Below are 19,504 nucleotides of genomic sequence, written 5' to 3'. Positions count from 1 at the left end.
GTATTAATAAAACGTGTAGCAATAAAAAAAAAATTGTTAATAGAAAAGAGGTAAAGGAGGTTATTATTTACCGACATCGACGTAGTACTACGAGCGAACCCAAAAAACACAAAAAGGGGATAAGGCTTTTCCATGGACAACATGGTGAGGGCATAATGGATTTGACGTGGACGGCCTGAAAAGTATGGGTTTAAAGAAGGCCGGCCTTATACGTAATCCCTTACGTCTTGATTTCTTGGACTTCAATCCACAGTCCAAAAAGAAGGAAGGCCCAAATTCAAATTCCAAAGGATAAGTTAAAGAATTGGAAGACCGGTCAAAAGAAAAAAAAACAATTGGAAGGAATTATTGAAGTGAAAGCTTTCGCGTTTAAAATGCAGGGAGACGTATAACGTTGGAGTATACATGATACGACTTCTGATAATGTTTAATAATAGTAATAATAGTGAGGGATTTAACACGAACTTCACTTGCACATGTCATGCCATTTGACAATTTCACAGCTTACCATTTCCTGTCCTTATCCTTGTTGTAATAATCAAAACCAGATAAAACCACGTTTATGAAATTGTGTTGGTCAATTCGATTCCACGCGTTATATAACAAAACCAGTACAGATAATTCGTGATTTTGAAAACCATCAGATTGCATCCGAGTAAAAAGAGGTGGAAAAGAATCGAATAAAAAAAAGGCATAAACAAGTAGTAGCGTGCTCGGACCATCCAATTCTAACAACCAATAATCATCCGATCATCACCGTCCACCAAGTTTGGTTACAGAATTATATTTTATTTGTTTTGGCTCAGGCAAAAATTCACATCACACGCTCATATATTCCTATAAACCTTCTGCTTTTTATCTTCCTTCTCTTTTTTCACACGGTATGAGACATCGAGTCGCTTTCCATTTTCTGGTATGATTGGGTTGCTACTTTTTCTAGTTAGCATAAAGTCTTTGAAGCAAAGATTTTGTATAGCGAAAATTAATCATTTGGTCCCTAGTCCCTATACTTTGACTCGGTGCAACTCAGTCCCTATAATTTTAATTTGGTTATAACTCAATTTCTGAAAATTGACTCGCTGCAACTCAGTCCCTATAGTTTTAACCATTTTATAATTTAGTCCTTAGATTTTTGAAAAATAAAATTATATATCTAATAAAAGGAGTGACTAAATTATAAAATGATTAAAACTATAGGGACCGAGTTGCAGCGAGTCAAACTTCAGGAAGTGAGTTACAACCGAGTCAAAACTATAAGGACTGAGTTACAAATGAGTGAAAACTATAAGGACCCAAAAAATTAATTTCCCTTTTATATACACATATATATGATCCAATAAGTGTATGTTTAATTAATTACAATCAACCAAAAAAAAAGAGAAAAGAAAAGCCGTCATCACAAATATAATATTACATCCAATCCTAAATACTAAATTTAATTAGACTTTAATAATTTTAAGAACGATGATAAAATAGAAGATACGAGAATTAGCTGTAGCCTTTAAGCCATGGGACAATATAAACTTGAACACAAACCACTGTATATAAAATCAGTGAAAAAGATAGAATAATTGATAATATTAAAGAGAAAAAATGTTATTTGATAGACGATTTCATGCTCTATTTGATCTGAACCAGATGTATTTTTTTTTTTTTGCATGAAAATATTTTTTCGGACGTATGAATTATGAAACTAAAAAAATTGTAAAGAGAAAGGAAAAAAAAGGGGGAAATATTTGCTTATCCCAACAACAAATAAAAAACGATAATAACTGAATGGCTGGCTAGGATTGCTCCTGCACATCAAGCCTTGCTTCAGCCTTGCATATGTTACGCTGAAGAGAAATTGTAGCTGCTCAAAGTTAAGCCTTTTAAGTATCTTTGCGCAATTAATTTTTTAATAAAAAATTTTTTGACTACTTTTTTTTTCTTTATTTCACTCACATGAAAAAAAAAGGAGTCATCGTTTTCTCAAACGGGCCTATTAAAGTGACCCAAGGTTGCGTTAAGCCCACGGACATGGAGAATCCCACTAACTTCCACTATAAAGTTAACTTGTAAAGTCAAAAGTAAATCTCACCGTGGGATCTCTTTCACCAATCACCAATAATTTGGAGGGAAAATAATTAAATAAAAGGCTTAAAGTATTTAATTGTTTTATAAATTTGAATTGTAAATAATATAATTTAACCCATGAATATCAAAGTCTCGCCTATAAATAGCACAACTCAATGACTAAACATACAAAATTTGAGCGTAAATATACAATCTTTCATCTTATTTGCATTTAATTGTTTTATTGGCATTCATCTGTAATTTTCCCCAGCCCTAAAGTCAAAATTTGTTGAGGCGGTGTCTTATCAGCCTCATCATGAAGGAGAAGCCGACAACATACACTACGGTATTATAATAAAATGAAATAGCGGGTCTTCCGCCTACGAGCCTTTATAACTTGCGAGCCGTTTCGCACCAAAAATTTAAATAAGAAGTTTGCGGGTTGCAGTAAAAAGTTCCATGGCGTCCAAGCTCTTAGCTTTGACCTGCATCCGCAGTAAAGGATGGGATCGGCTATCGTCGCGGCCTCATTACCCGTCGATGCCGACGTACCCAAAGGGAGTGACGGCGGAAGAGGGGAGCAGCGTAGCGTGGAGGGGTCAGAAGCCAAGGCCCTTTTTTCCGTCGTCGGAATGGCATGCTCTGCCTGCGCCGGCTCCGTCGAGAAAGCGATCAAGCGCCTACCTGGATTCGTGAAGCGGTCGTGGATGTTCTGAATAATCAAGCTTTCGTTCTCTTCCACCCCACCTACGTTAACGTAAGTACTTTGTTTTCTCGGGCCGCTCCGCCTCCCTTCAGTCTAGAATGGCTAGGTTAATTGGCTTTATGACTACATGATATGGGTGCATCGTTTTCCGGTATCATTCTATTTATCAGTAGTGTGTCTAAAATTGTTCTGAGCAAGCAAGGTTGTCCTTTGATTGAACCGAAACTTCATTGCGCCGTTTCAGTTCCCCCCTCCTCCGCTTCCTTTTAAGTAACTGTTGCTTGACGTGGAGCTTTAAAAAAAAAAAAAAAAAAGGCTCCTCCTTTGTTTTATTCTCTGATTATTCAATATTGTTGATGAGGATAAATGAATCAGATTGTAGCTGTCTATGCATTTTTTTTTAAAAGCTGAAATCCAGGATCTTCTTATAGCCCAAATCCCAGAAGCTACTTGCACTTGGGACCTGGATTTTATTATTGAACCTTGTTGATTGATTGAGTGGAATCATATCAAATGAAACCTAAGATATATCACGGCATTATTTTGTTGCTAATTCGTAAAAAGAGAGCTCGTTTCGAATCCAGTATAAACGTGTTTGGCCCATCTAAATGTGATTTCTTTACTCTTTCCCAAGTTTCAGTCGTTCTGTTTTCCCCTTTTTATTTATACTCGCTGGAAATTGGCTGTGCATTGACTCTCATATGAACTTGCTATTTCGCCATCGCTATTCTTTCTAACGTTTGGTAGAAATTTTATTAACTTGTAACTGACCCTCGCGGTTCTGGATATTATTAGGAGGAGACTATTCGCGAGGCCATTGAAGATGCTGGGTTTGAAGCTACATTGCTAAGAGATGAGATTAATGAGAGATCCGTTCAAGTATGTCGCATAATCGTAACTGGAATGACTTGCACTTCTTGCTCCTCCACTGTTGAATCAGCTCTGCAAGCAATTCCAGGTGTGCTGAAAGCTCAAGTAGCTTTGGCAACTTATGAAGCGGAAGTACACTACAATCCTAATATTGTCAACCACAATCAAATTCTGGAAGCCATAGAAGACACTGGATTTGAAGCCACACTTATTAGTTCAGGTGAAGACATAAGCAAAGTTGACCTCCAAGTTGACGGGATACGGGACAAAATGAAGATTTTATGAGAATCGTCCATACTTCTCTTCAAGCTCTCCCAGGAGTACAGGACTATAGAGTCATTTCCTGAGCTGAACAAAATATCAATTTCTTTCAAACCAGACATGACAGGACCTAGGAATTTTATCAACATAATTGAAAGAATTGAGTCCGGACGTTTCAAGGCTAAATTATTTCCTCAGCAAGGAGAGCGAAGAGATACTCACAGACGAGGAGGAAATTAAACAATATTATAGATCCTTCTTGTGGAGTTTGGTTTTACTGTTCCAGTTTTTAACCTCTATGGTTCTTATGTATATCCCGGGAATTAAGCATGGACTTGACACCAAAGTTGTCAACATGCTTACAGTGGGACAGATTTTAAGATGGTGCTTTCCACGCCAGTACAGTTCATAATAGGCCGGAGATTCTACTCTGGATCTTACAAAGCGTTGCGCCGTGGTTCTGCTAACATGGACGTCTTGATTGCCTGGGAACAAATGCAGCATACTTCTACTCAGTGTACTCTGTACTGAGAGCTACTGGTTCCCCACATTTCGAAGGGACTGATTTCTTTGAGACTAGCGCCATGCTTATTTCATTATTCTGCTGGGAAAGTATCTGGAAGTCTTCACCAAGGGGAAGAATCTAATGCCATCGCCAAGCTCATGAACTTGACCCCTGACACAGCTATATTGCTGAGCCTGGACAATGAAGGGAATGTTATTAAGGAAGAAGAGATTGACAGTCGATTGATTCAAAAGAATGATCTGATTAAAATCATTCCCGGGGCAAAAGTAGCCTCTGATGGATTTGTCGTCTGGGGGCAGAGCCACGTGAATGAGAGCATGATAACTGGGGAGGCACGTCCTGTTGCAAAGAGAAAGGGTGATCCTGTTATTGGAGGAACTGTGAATGAGAATGGAGTGTTGCATGTCAGGGCAACAAGAGTTGGATCAGAGAGTGCTCTTTCACAGATTGTTCGACTAGTTGAGTCAGCACAGTTGGCCAAGGCTCCTGTGCAGAAGTTTGCTGATCGCATTTCGAAATTCTTTGTGCCTTTGGTATGTATATGAGAGGAATTCTTTGATTTATTTGTTTTATTCTCTTCTATCCATACTTTCCATTTTGTATGTGGCTTACTTGAAAGGAATTTATTTTTGCAGGTCATTTTAATCTCTTTCATCACTTTTCTTGCATGGTTCTTAGCTGGAAGGTTCCATGCTTACCCGAAGTCTTGGATACCATCTTCCATGGATAGTTTTGAGCTTGCTTTACAGTTTGCCATCTCTGTCATGGTCATAGCTTGCCCCTGTGTCTAGGTCTAGCCACACCAACTGCTGTTATGGTTGGCACTGGAGTTGGTGCATCTCAAGGTGTACTAATCAAAGGAGGGCAAGCATTAGAAAGTACACATAAGGTATTTTGAATCCTTCCATTCTTAGACGTTCTTTTAAATTGAAGTTCAAACTTTAACACGGTTTGATAGTTCCATGAAAAGATGAGAGGAGAAAGAGAGAAGAGAAGCAAAAGAATATCTCTTAACATCTGAGTGGCTTATTGGATTAATTTTTCTAATTGACTGAATAAAGTGTGCGGGCACTGGGATTTCTTTCCCTTTTCTGTGCTGTGTGAAATGATAATATAAAGCTGCTTTTTAAGCATCCTCAAGATTTGAAAACTGTTCACGGCTCTTTTGTAGGTGAAATGCATTGTCTTCGACAAGACTGGTACTCTCACCATTGGGAAGCCCGTGGTTGTAAACACTAAACTATTGACTAATATGGTACTCCAAGAATTCTATGAACTTGTAGCAGGTGCTGAGGTAAGAATCACTTTTGTTGGACACCTGGGGCTTCATCTAGTTCAAAATAATTTCTACAAATAGAATATGGAATATTTTAAAACATTTCAAATTAGCCGAGTCTTTAATCTCTGATTCAGTTATTGCTACCCTTTTTTTTTTCTAATTGAGAAAATTGTAGCAACTAGCAAGCCTGTTGGCAATATGATTTTCCAGTCCTTCGATCTTTTTGCTGCTCAATAACTTTAAATTTACGGGTTATAGTTGCATTTGCCTCGGATATGTAATTATCTATAATGTACTCTACATGCCTATGCCAGGTGAACAGTGAGCATCCATTGGCGAAGGCCATTGTTGAGTATGCCAAGAAATTTAAAGATGAGGAGAACCCTGCTTGGCCTGAAACTCGAGATTTTGTCTCCATACCTGGCCATGGAGTGAAAGCCATTGTTGGAAAAAAGGAAATTATTGTGGGTAACAAGAGCTTGTTGGCCGACCATAACATTGCAGTTCCTTTGGAGGCAGAAGATATACTGGCTGAGGCTGAGGGGATGGCTCAAACTGGAATATTGGTATCTATTAATGGGGAAGTGGCTGGAGTTGTAGCAGTATCTGATCCATTGAAACCGGGTGCTCAAGAAGTGATCTCAATTCTCAAGTCCATGAACATCAAAAGCATCTTAGTAACTGGTGACAACCGGGGAACTGCTAATTCCATAGCAAGGGAAGTTGGGATTGAAGAAGTCTTTGCTGAGACCAAACCAGAGCAGAAAGCAGAGAAAGTGAAGGAGTTGCAGGTACTTTGAGACTACAAATTGCAATTATTTTCCAGGAAAAAAAAGTTCACTTTCATTAGAGTATACTTCCTAGTCAAGATTTGATTGTTGGTCTTATAGTCATGAAGTAAATTTTCTTGAAATGCTGAATATTTTCCTTTTTCTTTAAGGCTGATGGATACAGTGGCAATGGTTGGGGATGGCATCAACGATTCACCAGCGCTTTGTAGCAGCAAATGTGGGAATGGCAATTGGTGCAGGAACAGACATAGCTATTGAGGCTGCTGACATTGTTCTGATGAAGAGCAACTTGGAAGATGTGATAACTGCCATTGATCTCTCCAGAAGAACATTTTTCCACATTCGTCTCAATTACATTTGGGCTTGGGTTATAATCTTCTTGGCATCCAATCGCTGCTGGAGTTCTTTTCCCTTTTACAGGACTACGATTGCCTCCTGGATTGCTGGGGCTGCAATGGCCGCCTCATCTGTGAGTGTTGTTTGTTGCTCTCTATTGCTGAAATATTACAGGAGGCCTAAGAAACTGGACAAGCTTGAGATTCGGGGCATTAAGATAGAATGATGCCTCAAGGTTTGGATTTTGTTGATTGTAGCAGTAGTATCCAGTGCCTGTTCTTATAAATAAATTAGGCAGTTACTGTATCATGTGTGATGAACCGAATCTGTAAAACAATGGCAAATAGGTTGATGATGGTTTTGTTTGCATTTATTTTCTTAATACAACTGTAATGTTCTTATGCATAGGTGAATATGATTAGTAAAATTTGTGGTTTTGATGTATAAAGGCAGACTAACGATGTTAAAATTTATACTTTGTTCTTTGTTCTTTTTGGTGGTCCATTGAACCCTGTGCTTTCTAAATTTATAATCGGAGTATAGTTTAAGATTTAATTAGGAAAAGACTGTAAGACTCAACTAAATCTTTACGAAATTAAAGAAGAAAGTGCTGTTACACGTAATCTTATCTAATCTTGGCCAGCGCCATGTCAAATTTTGAATTATGGGATAACAAAGTGGAAGCCACATTAGAGCTTGGACTTGGGAGCTTGTAGGCCCCACGGTCCCTTCCATTGAATCCACCATTGTCAACATCAGCCAGGATTCTCTATTCTGCATCACTATTACTTGCAATTCGAGTAAAGCACTAACAGGTATACTAGACATTATAGATATATATTTATATATATATATATATATATAACACTATTAAAAAAACACAAGTACTAATTTACGGCAATGAATTTTGTTATTGCCTACCTGGGAATTACTCATCCACTGAATTTTTTTCCCCTCATGTTTCATTTTAACCTTTTGATTGTATTTGGATAACTTGGATTTAACATTTTACCCAACTTTTAGTAAAATATTAGGGAAAATTAATCTTTTAGTCTTTGTAATTTTGACTAACTTGTAACTCAATCCTTTATGTTTAACTTAGTGCAGCTCAGTCCTTTTACTTTTGACTCGGTTATAACTCACTCCTTATTCTTTTAATAATTTACAAGTCAGTATTGAGTCATCTTACATGGCAGAAAAAAATTATTTATATCATTAAAAAATTGAACATCTGGCTTCCAAGTTCCACCTCAGCTTTGAAATAATAATTAAAAAACGCATAAGCCATCAAACTGCTGGTTCTCCCCTTCGTGATCACGCTGCCGATCTTAAATACCATCTGATCTTCAACTCTGCCAGGACTCCTTGGCTCCATCTTCATTCTAAACTTCACCCTTATCCCATTCAACTTTCCCGTCTCTTCTTTCAGCCCCAATCCACAAAGTGATCGATTTTGGCAACTGTGACAGGGCCTGAAACAGAGGAGGAAAACTAAATAAGGAATTGAAGAACTAAAACATTTTAATTACGAAGTTCAATAGCATCAACACGAACATGTAAATCATGACCTTCTTCACTTAATGCCATTGTGACTGTCAGAGTCCCATGCCAAGCTATAAGCACCCACTACCTCCATTTCTCACATTTGTAGCTGCACAGGCATTACAAGAAGAACTTTTCAAGTACTCTTGTTCACATTCTTCGATATTCATATTCATATTAACATTTGCTAAAGATTTTTGGGTTCGAACTCAGGAAGGCAGGAACACTTGAAGTACGCATAGTCGTTAGATCAGATGGAGTTTAGAATGGAGATGGAGCTAAGGAGTCATGGTGGAGCTGAGGGTCAGATGGTGTTTAAGATCAGCGGTGTGATCGCCAAGGGGAGAACAAGCAATTTGATGGGCTTATGCGTTTTTTTATTATTATTTCAAAGCTAAAGGTGGAACTTAGAAACAGGTGTTCAATTTTTTAATAATATAATAATGTTTTTCTGTCATGTAAGATGACTCGTATGGATTGTAAATTATAAAAGAATAGGGATTTGAGTTACAATCCAGTCATAAAAGAGGGACTAAGATAATCGAGTTAAACTTGAAGGACTGAATTATAAGTGAGTCCAAAATACAAAGACTAAAAGAAATTTTTCAAAATATTAATGATAAACAAAGTGAATAAATTTAAGCAGAACATCTCGAAGTGCGGCGAAATTTGATCTATCAAAATTTAACAATAGTCAATCGATTACTGTTGCTAACAATTTAAACTTTATCAATGGTTGAGACTTGAGATCCAAAAAAAAAAAGATAGTAAAGTAGAAGGACAAAAAAGTCTTAAAAAAATACTAATCATTATCCTTAATATAAAAATTAATTGACATTCATTTTGATCTTAGATATAAGACCCCAATCTACTTTATCTCTCATATTTAATCTATTTTTTCATAAGTTAATACTTATAATAGTTGTATACGTTAAATTTGCATCAAATAATAATTTTAGTTAATATATATAATTAGTAAAGATGTTTTGAGGAAAAACAACGTCTATTATTACAAATAAAACTTAACTAATTTTTTTTAATCTATTCTTAATTAACTAAGCTTTATATTAAGGATATAAAATAGTAATACTATATAGAAGTGAAAAGAAGCATGGTCTTGCCTATTAAGAGAAAAGAAGAAGAAGCATGTGCCTTGCTTTTTTAAAAATTAGAGGATGTTGGATAAGATCAAAATCATGGTTTTATAAATACTTTTACGGTATACGAAGTAAATATGTAGAAGAATTTATCTCAATTTACAAAAAAACATTTCTAAAAAATAATATTGGGTATCCAAACACCTTCTAGAAAGGGGGGCGGGGAGGAAAAAAGATGCAGCGGCATTGAATCTGGGGGAAAAATCACTAACAGGTCCCACAGAAGACAATTTATTACTCTGAGGTCCCACGAAATGTCAAAATCACTGACAGGTCCCAAGGGACCTCAGAGTAATATTTTCGTTTTGTAAAATGACATTGCTGCCCCTCATATTCCAGATTCACATTTGCTCTGTCATTACGATTTACAACCTCAGCAGCGACTATTAACAATCTAATGAGAGGGCGTTAACAACCCTAGCAGTATCCGTTAACAACTTACTTTATAGAATTATATAACCTCTACATAAGAGTAAATTATAACCAAATAATATAATACAACAACTTTAACATTAAAATGGGAAGCTTTTTGATATCATTAACAATTTTAACTAGATCCAATAGGATTATAGTAATATTTTAATGCGAATATCCATTTACAATCTCAACAGCGATTATTAACAACCGAACGAGAGGGCATTAACAACCTAAACAGTAGCCGTTAACAACTTACTTTATAGAATTATATAACCTCTGCATAAGAGTAAATTATAACCAAATAGTATAATACAACAACTTTAACACTAAAATGGGAAACTTTTTGATATCATTAAAAATTTTAACTAGATCCAATAGGATTATGGTAATATTTTAATGCGAAGATCCATTTACAACCTTAATAGCGACTATTAACAACCGAATGAGAAGGCATTAACAACCTAAGCAGTATCCGTTAACAACTTACTTTATAGAATTATATAACCTCGCGTAAGAGTAAATTATAACCAAATAGTATAATACAACAACTTTAACACTAAAATGGGAAGCTTTTTGATATCATTAAGAATTTTAACCAAACCCAATAGGATTATAGCAACATTTTAATGCGAAAATCCATTTACAACCTCAACAGTAAGTATTAATAACCTAAGGAGAATTGTTAACAACCTTAGCAGTGTCTGTTAACAACTAACTTTATCGGATAATATAACTTCTAACTATAACTAACTAAATTATAACTAAATAGTCTTAAAGTTAATCTTATATAGTTGTTAGAGGTTATATTATCCTATAAAGTCAATTGTTAATAGATACTGCCTAGATTGTCAACAGCTCTCTTTGGGTTATTAATACTCACCATTGAGGTTGTAAATGGATCTTTGCATTAAAATGTTGCTATAATCCTATTGGGTTTAGTTAAAATTCTTAATGATATCAAAAAGCTTCCCATTTTAGTATTCAAGTTGTTGTATTATACTATTTGGTTATAATTTACTCTTATGTGGATGTTATATAATTCTATAAAGTAAGTTGTTAACAGCTACTGTTTAGGTTGTTAATTCCCTCTCATTCGGTTGTTAATAATCGCTGTTGAGATTGTAAATGGATATTCGCATTAAAATATTACTATAATCCTATTGGATCTAGTTAAAATTCTTAATGATATCAAAAAGCTTCCCATTTTAGTGTTAAGTTGTTGTATTATATTATTTGGTTATAATTTACTCTTATGTAGAGGTTATATAATTCTATAAAGTAAGTTGTTAACGGATACTGCTAGGGTTGTTAACGCCCTCTCATTAGGTTGTTAATAGTCGCTGCTGAGGTTGTAAATCGTAATGAAGAGCAAATGTGAATCTGGAATATGAGGGGCAGTAATGTCATTTTACAAAACGAAAATATTACTCTGAGGTCCCTTGGGATCTGTCAGTGATTTTGACATTTTGTGGGACATCAGAGTAATAAATTACTTTCTGTGGGACCTGTTAGTGATTTTCCCTTGAATCTGGCCCTGCAAATGGACCGAACCGAATCCCCCCACGTCGGACCGCTTACCTAGGTTGCAAGGCTCAGGATCCGTCTGATGGCTCATATTTGAACCCATAAGGCATGCGCGTCCTCCTCAGCTCGTCGAGTGTAGTTGGGTTTCTCTGATTTTCCTGCGTTCTGCAGTTGCGCGCGATGACTACCCAACCCGCTAATACAAAGTCTGTGTACGATTTTGTTGTCAAGGTTGGTCTTCTCTGGATTCTTATGATGGTTTAGTCACTCAATGACAGCCCATCTGTCTATGCTTTCCTTCTTTCTTTTTTTGCCAACTGTCTATGCTTTCACTCTATGGTATTGACTATGGCACTTTATGGTATTGACTATGGAGTATGATAAAAGAAGGATGATCTATAGTTCCAGGATGTGTTATTGGCCAACCCTATCTTGTTTATTGTTTTGTTATTGGATCAACGCTCTTCTTCGTTAGTTTGAAACCAAGTAACTTGTTTCTGGAGATAAAGGGGGTTTCAATATGGGTTTCTTCACTGAAACATCCCTCCCACTGCGAACGTTTGAGTGCGTGGACCCTTTTTTTTTCTGGGTTTCCGTGATAACATTTTCATGGTTTTCTCAATTAAAGAATCTTGCAATCTAGTGGACATTGATGTCTTTCTGAAGTAGTTGCTGAGGTTACTAAGTCATTAAGATATGGCAGCAGACTAAGTTTGGCTTGATCACGTGGGCATGTTTTGAAGTTACCGTACGTTAATTCTTAAATGTCGTTGCCATTCTTCATGTTTGCTTGCAGGATGCTAAGGGCAATGATGTTGACCTTGCTGCGTACAATGGAAAAGTCCTGCTGATCGTCAATGTTGCTTCCAAATGGTATAGATGCTTGCATTAACTTATCATAATTCTCCTCCCTCGTGTCTTTTGATTACGCCTTGTATCCTTTTGAAGCTATAGCATTTTTTTTCAGTGCTTAGCCTCTCTTTTTAATATTTTATTTTTGGTACTCTAAAGCTATGATATCTTGTTTCTAGTAATCTATATCTTATTATTCTTCTTGTTTGGGATTGTGGCAGTGGCATGACCAACTCAAACTATATGGAGTTGAATCAATTATATGAGAAGTATAAAGATAAAGGTTTGTAGTTTGAACACTGTTGTTTCTTTTATGGTATCTCAGACCAGCACAATCATACAAGTGAAAAGGAAGTAATTTATTGAACTCACAATCTACAAGTGCCGTTTAATTTAATGTGGAAACTCGACTAATTAATTTCATCTCTTCTTACTGCTGTGTTTTTCTGCTCCAAATCATCTCAAGATTGCGCGTTAGTCCTTTCTTTGTCAGGAATTAGGACGCTTTTCTGTAATGGCTGGGGCGGTAAAATGGTAAACAAACTGATTTTTTTAAATACCTAAAATCTTAATTAGGAAGTCTGAGATATATCAGAATCTCCAAGTTCTGGCATTATAATTGTCAAAGCCACGTTGGGGTTGTTGAATAATATATCTCGTGCCCAAAGATCTTGTAACAAATTTTGATATCCATCTAGAGTCACTTGTACGATTTGTGATTGTATAAAACCATTTTCTTATCCCTAAAGGAGGAGCCCCTTTTAGACACTGATATTAAAATCCGTCACCTTGATAATCACTGTTTCTTTCAAGTGTTCTATAACACATTTAATCAATAGAAATGAGACTGGGTTATAAACGTTTGTTTAGGCCTGGAGATACTGGCGTTTCCATGCAATCAGTTTGGTGAGGAAGAACCTGGTACCAATGATCAAATTACAGAGTTTGTTTGCACTCGCTTCAAATCAGAATTTCCCATCTTTGATAAGGTATGTCCACATACAAAGTCTGGGCAATTCTTGGACATTCCATTTCCAAGGTCTAAAATTTTATTTTCTTTATCGAGTTTGTCAAGTGCTTGCCATTACCAGTTTGTCAAGTGCTTGCCATTACCCTATGCATCAGTTATGTTTGTCGTGACCAAAAAACTCGCATAAACAACAGGCATATTGTGCTCTATCTTTCTACTGTATGTTTCTGTCCTAACCGCTCCTGTATTTCATTCAAAAAATGGTATTGGGAAAACATAGCATTAAGATCACACTAATTGTTCTGAAACTGCTTTATCCTGCACAACTACGGATTTTAACGTCACCTGACTAGTTGTAGCTAGCCGGAGGAAGTATATAGGCGAGTTCCCTATGTTAATTTCTGCAACTTCTAAATGTGACATAATCATGTTGTCTAATGTGGTTGGGTTAGATTGAAGTGAATGGTGAGAATGCTGCTCCACTGTACAAGTTCTTGAAGACAGGCAAGTGGGGAATTATTGGGGATGATATTCAGTGGAACTTCGCCAAGTTTCTAGTTGACAAGAACGGTCAAGCCGTAGATCGCTATTATCCCACCACTTCCCCTCTTAGCCTTGAGGTAAAGCCCAAGTATTTATTGCATATGTTCTTAAGTTTCATTACTCAAACTGATCGTTCACAAGCTGCCTATGTTTGTTGTTACTAAGGGAGATTGTTTAAAGAAACTTCTTCCCATTTTTCCTAATTCTTGAGGCATCTTTGTGGTTTGGCAGCGAGACATCAAAAAGCTACTTGGTATCTTATGAATGCAAGGATACAGCTTGAAAAGAGCCCATGGTGAACTTAAGCTTGTAAACAAATGTGATGATGGATTCTCGGGTCGCCTGGAAAAGAGAGAAACATGTTTATTCCCGCACGCAGCAGTATGATGTTTAGTAGATCAGTGCCTGGGTTCAAATCCTTCGGCTATAAGTGATTAGTGCGTGTAGAATTTTTAATCAAGCTTATATTAATATTAATATTATATTAATAATATATAATATAATAATATTATTATTATTATTATTATTATTATTATTGAAAATTGGACTGCTAGGGGATATGCAGATAATGAAATGCTAGTGCCTTGACAGTCTGCTTTAACAGCAGTAAATGATCTTGCCTACCAAGTGAGAATTGAATCTCTTGGAGAACAGCATCATGCCATGAGACTCTAAAATGAAACAAAAAGAAAAGAAGAAGAACATCAATATCTATTTCGTTTAAGAGAGAGAAATCTGGCATTCATTCACACCTTGGGAGGAATGGTTTTGGGACAAACAGAAATTGTTGGATGCAGGGATGCCTTATCTAATGTTTGATATTATGATCCGGGAATTACATATCCGTGACTTATTAAATTGTATGGTTTCTTCTGTTCAGTATGCGTATCGAAAAAAAATAAAAACCCAAGATACTCCAAATTTCCCAAATTTGCTCCGAGGCTTAGGACATGACGAAATGGTCAATTGAAGTCAAAACATGTGTGCATCTCAAACTCGCCCCGTGTAATGGGGAGTTGAAGACATTGAAATAAGTGACAGCTTGGAATAATATGATAACGTTCATAAAATCAAATCATGTGATTTAATTTTGATTACTAAGTCGAAGTTGACGCGTGTATTAAATTTAGGTAGTTGGTAAATCAGCTACATGTTTTTAATGATAAATTCTCTATAATGATCGTGAGCAGTTGGTACATAACATCAATTGTGGTACCAATGTACCGTCTGTTGCCCAAAAAAAAATTGTGGTACCACCTACTCATGTTCTTCTAAAGAGACGTTCTTTTTAATAATAAGAAATGGTATGACAATGCATTAATTAACCTTATTTAGATGGGGTCTATTAGGGAATTATCACACTCGTGTGTAATCCGCAAACCTTTTTTGGTTTTTGCCCTCATATAATCTAGAACCGGCACCTTGCCTCGTTGATTGTTTTTGAGACTCATCTTATTTTTACAATGTTTTTTTTTTAATTTCATTTTATGCCTTACATATAAACATGCTAATGTTATATTTAAGATCATCCAATATAATAGGTAGTATTACTACTGGGACAACTAGTTGTTAACGTCTAAGATGATATTCTATTTTCTTAATCCTATGTTATATTTTATTTTTTTCTTTAAATGTTAAAAATATAGTAAAAATTTGTATCTCTTTGAGCATCGTTAAAGCACATATTATTTCCAAATAAATTACAATCCTGAATAATCCACATTTTTCTAAATTTTCAGACTCTTGAGCGAGAAACAGTGGTTCAATGATGTCAAAACATTTTCCCCCCTAAAGTAAATATCACTTTCCCCCCAAAAACACAAACTAAAAGACTACCCTATCAAAGAACTCGGAGTAAAAGCTTCTTTATCCACCAAGGATTGAAGGAACGAAGGACAAGAAACCCATAGGTTGGAAGAGGAGAAGCCATGCTTAGCGAGTGCGTCTGCCAAAGAATCCTTCTGTCTAGATATAATACATTCCTTTCCATTCCAATCAATTCTTCAATTCTTCCTACCAAAAGGGCCTAAAGAATCTGATAGAATCCAGCAAGCCACATTCCATTACAACACCCCCGCAGCTAGCGTTATTAGATGATAAGGAACTGGCCCCATCTACATTAATTTTAATCCAATCAGTCGGTGGTCGTTGACAGGTAATTCAGGAACCAAACCTTGGTTATCACGAGAGTAAGTGAGCAACCGAATGCCCTTCACTAGTGATGATCCTCATCAGTCATCCTGGCCCATCGAAGCATCAGCCTTATTCTCGTGGGAATCTCATAGGGAACATTCATGCTCATATATAAGCCACGTACCTGCATCTTGGCTCATTGATTGGTTTCGGCCTTTTTAGGTTCCCTCTAGTTTTGTGTTCTTCGTCTGCACGCTATGACTACCGAAGCCACTAATCCAAAATCCGTGTACGATTTTGTCGTCAAGGTTGGTCTTTTAGTTTAGCTATCCCGTTATTCCTATACTCTTGCTTATGTCTTGGCTTTGCTTGGATTGACCGACCCGTTAATCTTACATCTTCAATTTGAACTTCTTCGCGGGTCTCTCTTTCTGAATGATGATACCCTTGAATTTGGGATTTCCATGATAAAAATTTTACATGCTTTCCCAATTAAAGAATCTAGCAGTCCGATGGCCATTTCTGTTTTTCTGAAAAATTTGTTAAGGTTAACAAATCATTTGAATATGGCTGCAAACTTAAAGCTTAATTGAATTGCATATCCTGAGCAGATATGCATGTTATAAATCATTGTATGAAACTTTAACTAGATCGAAGATGTTGATATCTGTATTAGGTAAATAAACATCATATGAAAATGTGATGGTTAAATTTGTTGCCATTCTTTATGCTCCCTTGCAGGATGCTAAGGGAAATGATGTTGACCTTTCTACTTACAAAGGAAAAGTCCTGCTGATTGTCAATGTTGCTTCCAAATGGTTCGCTGCTGCTTGTTCTTTGCTTCCTCCTCACGTCTTTTGATTATGCCTTACATTACACTTGAAGCTGTGGCGTCTAGTTTCTAGTCTTCTTTAGCTTACTATTCTTGTTCATTGTTTGGGATGGAGGCAGTGGCTTAACCGACTCGAATTATACGGAGCTGAATCAATTATATGAGAAGTATAAAGATAAAGGTTTGTGCCTTAAACTCTTTGGTTGGTTCGTTCATATATGTCATTCTTGTGCCTTTTAATGGTTTTTTTGTAACATAATCAATGCAAATGACGGGTTTGTAAGGGTTCATTAGGTCTCGAGATACTGGGATTTCCATGCAATCAGTTTGGTGCACAAGAACCTGGAACCAATGATGAAATCGTGGATTTTGTCTGCACTCGCTTCAAATCAGAATTCCCCATCTTTGATAAGGTAGGTCCTTACAATACAGGAAAGCTGATTATGTCCATATTTCTTGGGCGTTTCAGGGTCTAAAACTCTATGGTTACATTTTTGTGCAGTTTTTGCAATGCTTGCTATTACCCTCTGGGTCAATTATGTTTTGCAGTGACGAATAGACTACTATAAACAACAGCCATGAATCACTAAATGTCTTGGTTTGCGTTCTACTGTTCGTTTATGTCCTAACCGGTGCTGCGTTTCATTCAAAAAACTGTATTGGGAAGGCTTAACATTAAGCATGACACTAATTGTTCTGAACTGCTTTACCCTGCCCAGCCAGGAACTTGAACGTCACTTATATATTTAGCTAGATGGTGTGGGGAGTCAGTATCATTATTAATTTCTGCAACTTCCAAAAAATGGTACCTGTACTGGATTATATAAGCAAGTCCTGTTGATTTTGGATTAGATTGAAGTGAATGGCGACAATACTGCCCCAGTGTACAAGTTCTTAAAGTCGTGCCTATGGGGAATTATTGGCGATGATGTCCAGTGGAACTTCGCCAAATTTCTAGTTGACAAGAACGGCCAGGCCGTGGGTCGCTATTATCCCACAACTTCTCCTCTCAGCCTTGAGGTAAATAAAAAACAAAAAAATTAAAAACCTTTGATCTCTACATAAAATTCCTATTTCATAACTTAGGGAGTGTTTGGTAAGTTTCAAAAGTGTTCTCAGAAGTACTTTTCTGCAAAACGAGATAAACTCCTCCACATATTTACTTTGTAAATCGTAAAAGTACTTTTGAAATCATGGTTTGGTTCCATCCAAATACCCTTTAAAAAGATCATCCATAAGTTACCTGTTTGTTATTTACTGACCGATATCTCTTAAAGAATGTTTTTTAGCTTTTCACAATTCTTGTGGTCTGTCTTTTATTGCAGCGGGACATCGAAAAGATTGTGGGTATTATATAAATTGTCAAGCACCTCATATGACGAAGAGCTCTTGGTTTTTCCCTGTATGTTGTGTATTAAATTTATGTTTACTTGAAAAAGAAACTTGTTTATCCTCAGATGCGGCGTATTACGCGTACTAAATAAGGACTTAGAATCCTTTAGCTATAAATGATGTGTGTTGAATTTAGTCCATTTGAAAAAAGGGTTTCAAGGAACGTTCATATCTATTGCAGAGTGCCTAGAAATTTACTCTCATAATAGCACATGGTCTTGTCGTGTGAGAAGAATCTGTCCGAGAATAACATGAGAAATTGCAGAGGTTTCTGCTTTATATGAACTTAAGAAGCAAAAGCACCAAATTAAAAAAAAAATTAAAAAATTAAAAAACTTTAAAAAATGGGAGAATTACAATCAAATCCTAAAGAAGAGAAATAATTATTAAAAAGTTCTAATAACAACGTAAGCAATTGCAGTTCATAATAACAAGTTCTAGAGTACAGAATGACAACTTTTAGAACTTGTTTTTAATTTTTTTTCCTTCCTTAAAACCTTATTATAATTTTTTAAAAAAAATAGACGTCTCAAGTTCCACCACCCTCCATCCCACCAAATTGTTTTTGGTCCAATGCATCCCGTCATCCATAGTCAAATAAAAAAGTTTAAGCCTATTAAAGACACTAGAAATCAAAAGTTCTTACAAAAGAAGCAAAGATTAAAAACATTTTGCCTTGGAATTTTTACATAAGAATATTGACCAATGAAAATGTCTTTGAAAGCAAACTTGTCACCGAAGTTTAAAATTTCAGTATATTTTCTTTTATCATTAAAAAACTAAGATTAACTATTAATATAGTAATGCTAATCATTAATATTTTTAACAGAGGAAGTAATTTGTTATGATTTTAAACTTTCGAAACAAATTTGCTCTAAAAAAACTTTTGGGCGCCTATCACTTCTAAATAAGAATTTCTGAAACAAATTTACAAACAAGGGTACTTTAAAAGAAATTTACTGTTGAAGAATCTTCCTTCTGGCCAAAGTAGAAAAAACAGAGAGATAACTACGAGTAACCCCTCAATTATGCTACCGAAGACGTTTCTATTGATCTGGTGCATAAACTACCATCTGAACTATTTCCTTGGCATTCTTTTACCCTCTAAGGAAACTAATTACTTTCCATGTTAATCTTAAATATTGATATAATTTTAATGACGAAAAGGATAAATTGTTTTCATAATTATTCCAACGAATTAAATTGTTAAAAAATAAAAAGTATGAATTGATGAAAAGTGAGACTAGGATTGTTATTTAGGTGAAAAGTTCTCTCCGAAAGTCAACTTGTATTCTGCAATAATATCATATTGGTCTGG

General features: G+C 35.9%; 2 protein-coding genes and 1 pseudogene across 3 annotated transcripts; all 3 read left to right on the top strand.

The window, feature by feature from the left end:
• The first annotated feature begins 2,504 nt into the window (after positions 1-2,504).
• Positions 2,505-7,067, top strand: LOC114740514 (probable copper-transporting ATPase HMA5; annotated as a pseudogene).
• A 4,480-nt stretch (positions 7,068-11,547) lies between these two features.
• Positions 11,548-14,300, top strand: LOC114740515 (probable glutathione peroxidase 8). 2 transcript variants are annotated; one of them, XM_028928673.1, is made up of 6 exons: positions 11,548-11,695; positions 12,261-12,337; positions 12,538-12,599; positions 13,187-13,305; positions 13,739-13,906; positions 14,041-14,300. In XM_028928673.1, the coding sequence occupies exons 1-6, from the start codon at positions 11,645-11,647 to the stop codon at positions 14,110-14,112; spliced, it is 549 nt and encodes a 182-aa protein (XP_028784506.1). In that variant the 5' UTR covers positions 11,548-11,644; the 3' UTR covers positions 14,113-14,300. The 2 variants fall into 2 exon arrangements, with proteins under 2 accessions (XP_028784506.1, XP_028784507.1); XM_028928674.1 differs by having other exon boundaries at positions 11,550-11,695; positions 14,061-14,300.
• Positions 14,301-16,201: 1,901 nt separating this feature from the next.
• LOC114740516 (glutathione peroxidase 1-like) lies at positions 16,202-18,361 on the top strand. Its single transcript, XM_028928675.1, has 6 exons — positions 16,202-16,270; positions 16,704-16,780; positions 16,914-16,975; positions 17,089-17,207; positions 17,647-17,814; positions 18,120-18,361. The coding sequence occupies exons 1-6, from the start codon at positions 16,220-16,222 to the stop codon at positions 18,150-18,152; spliced, it is 510 nt and encodes a 169-aa protein (XP_028784508.1). The 5' UTR covers positions 16,202-16,219; the 3' UTR covers positions 18,153-18,361.
• Positions 18,362-19,504: the final 1,143 nt, after the last annotated feature.

This window comes from Neltuma alba, unplaced genomic scaffold (assembly GCF_004799145.2).
Source record: "Neltuma alba isolate B1F8T4 unplaced genomic scaffold, ASM479914v2 tig00003166_pilon, whole genome shotgun sequence".
Lineage (NCBI taxonomy): Eukaryota > Viridiplantae > Streptophyta > Magnoliopsida > Fabales > Fabaceae > Neltuma > Neltuma alba.
This window is presented reverse-complemented; position numbering and strand designations above follow the sequence as displayed.

Bases quoted from the DNA above. Each gene is read 5' to 3' on its own strand.
- LOC114740516 (XM_028928675.1), top strand. From the start codon at position 16,220: ATGACTACCGAAGCCACTAATCCAAAATCCGTGTACGATTTTGTCGTC. The intron at 17,208-17,646 runs GTAGGTCCTTAC...ATTTTGGATTAG, and splicing joins AATTCCCCATCTTTGATAAG to ATTGAAGTGAATGGCGACAA. The intron at 17,815-18,119 runs GTAAATAAAAAA...CTTTTATTGCAG, and splicing joins CTTCTCCTCTCAGCCTTGAG to CGGGACATCGAAAAGATTGT.
- LOC114740515 (XM_028928673.1), top strand. From the start codon at position 11,645: ATGACTACCCAACCCGCTAATACAAAGTCTGTGTACGATTTTGTTGTC. The intron at 12,338-12,537 runs GTATAGATGCTT...GGATTGTGGCAG, and splicing joins GTCAATGTTGCTTCCAAATG to TGGCATGACCAACTCAAACT. The intron at 12,600-13,186 runs GTTTGTAGTTTG...ACGTTTGTTTAG, and splicing joins TGAGAAGTATAAAGATAAAG to GCCTGGAGATACTGGCGTTT.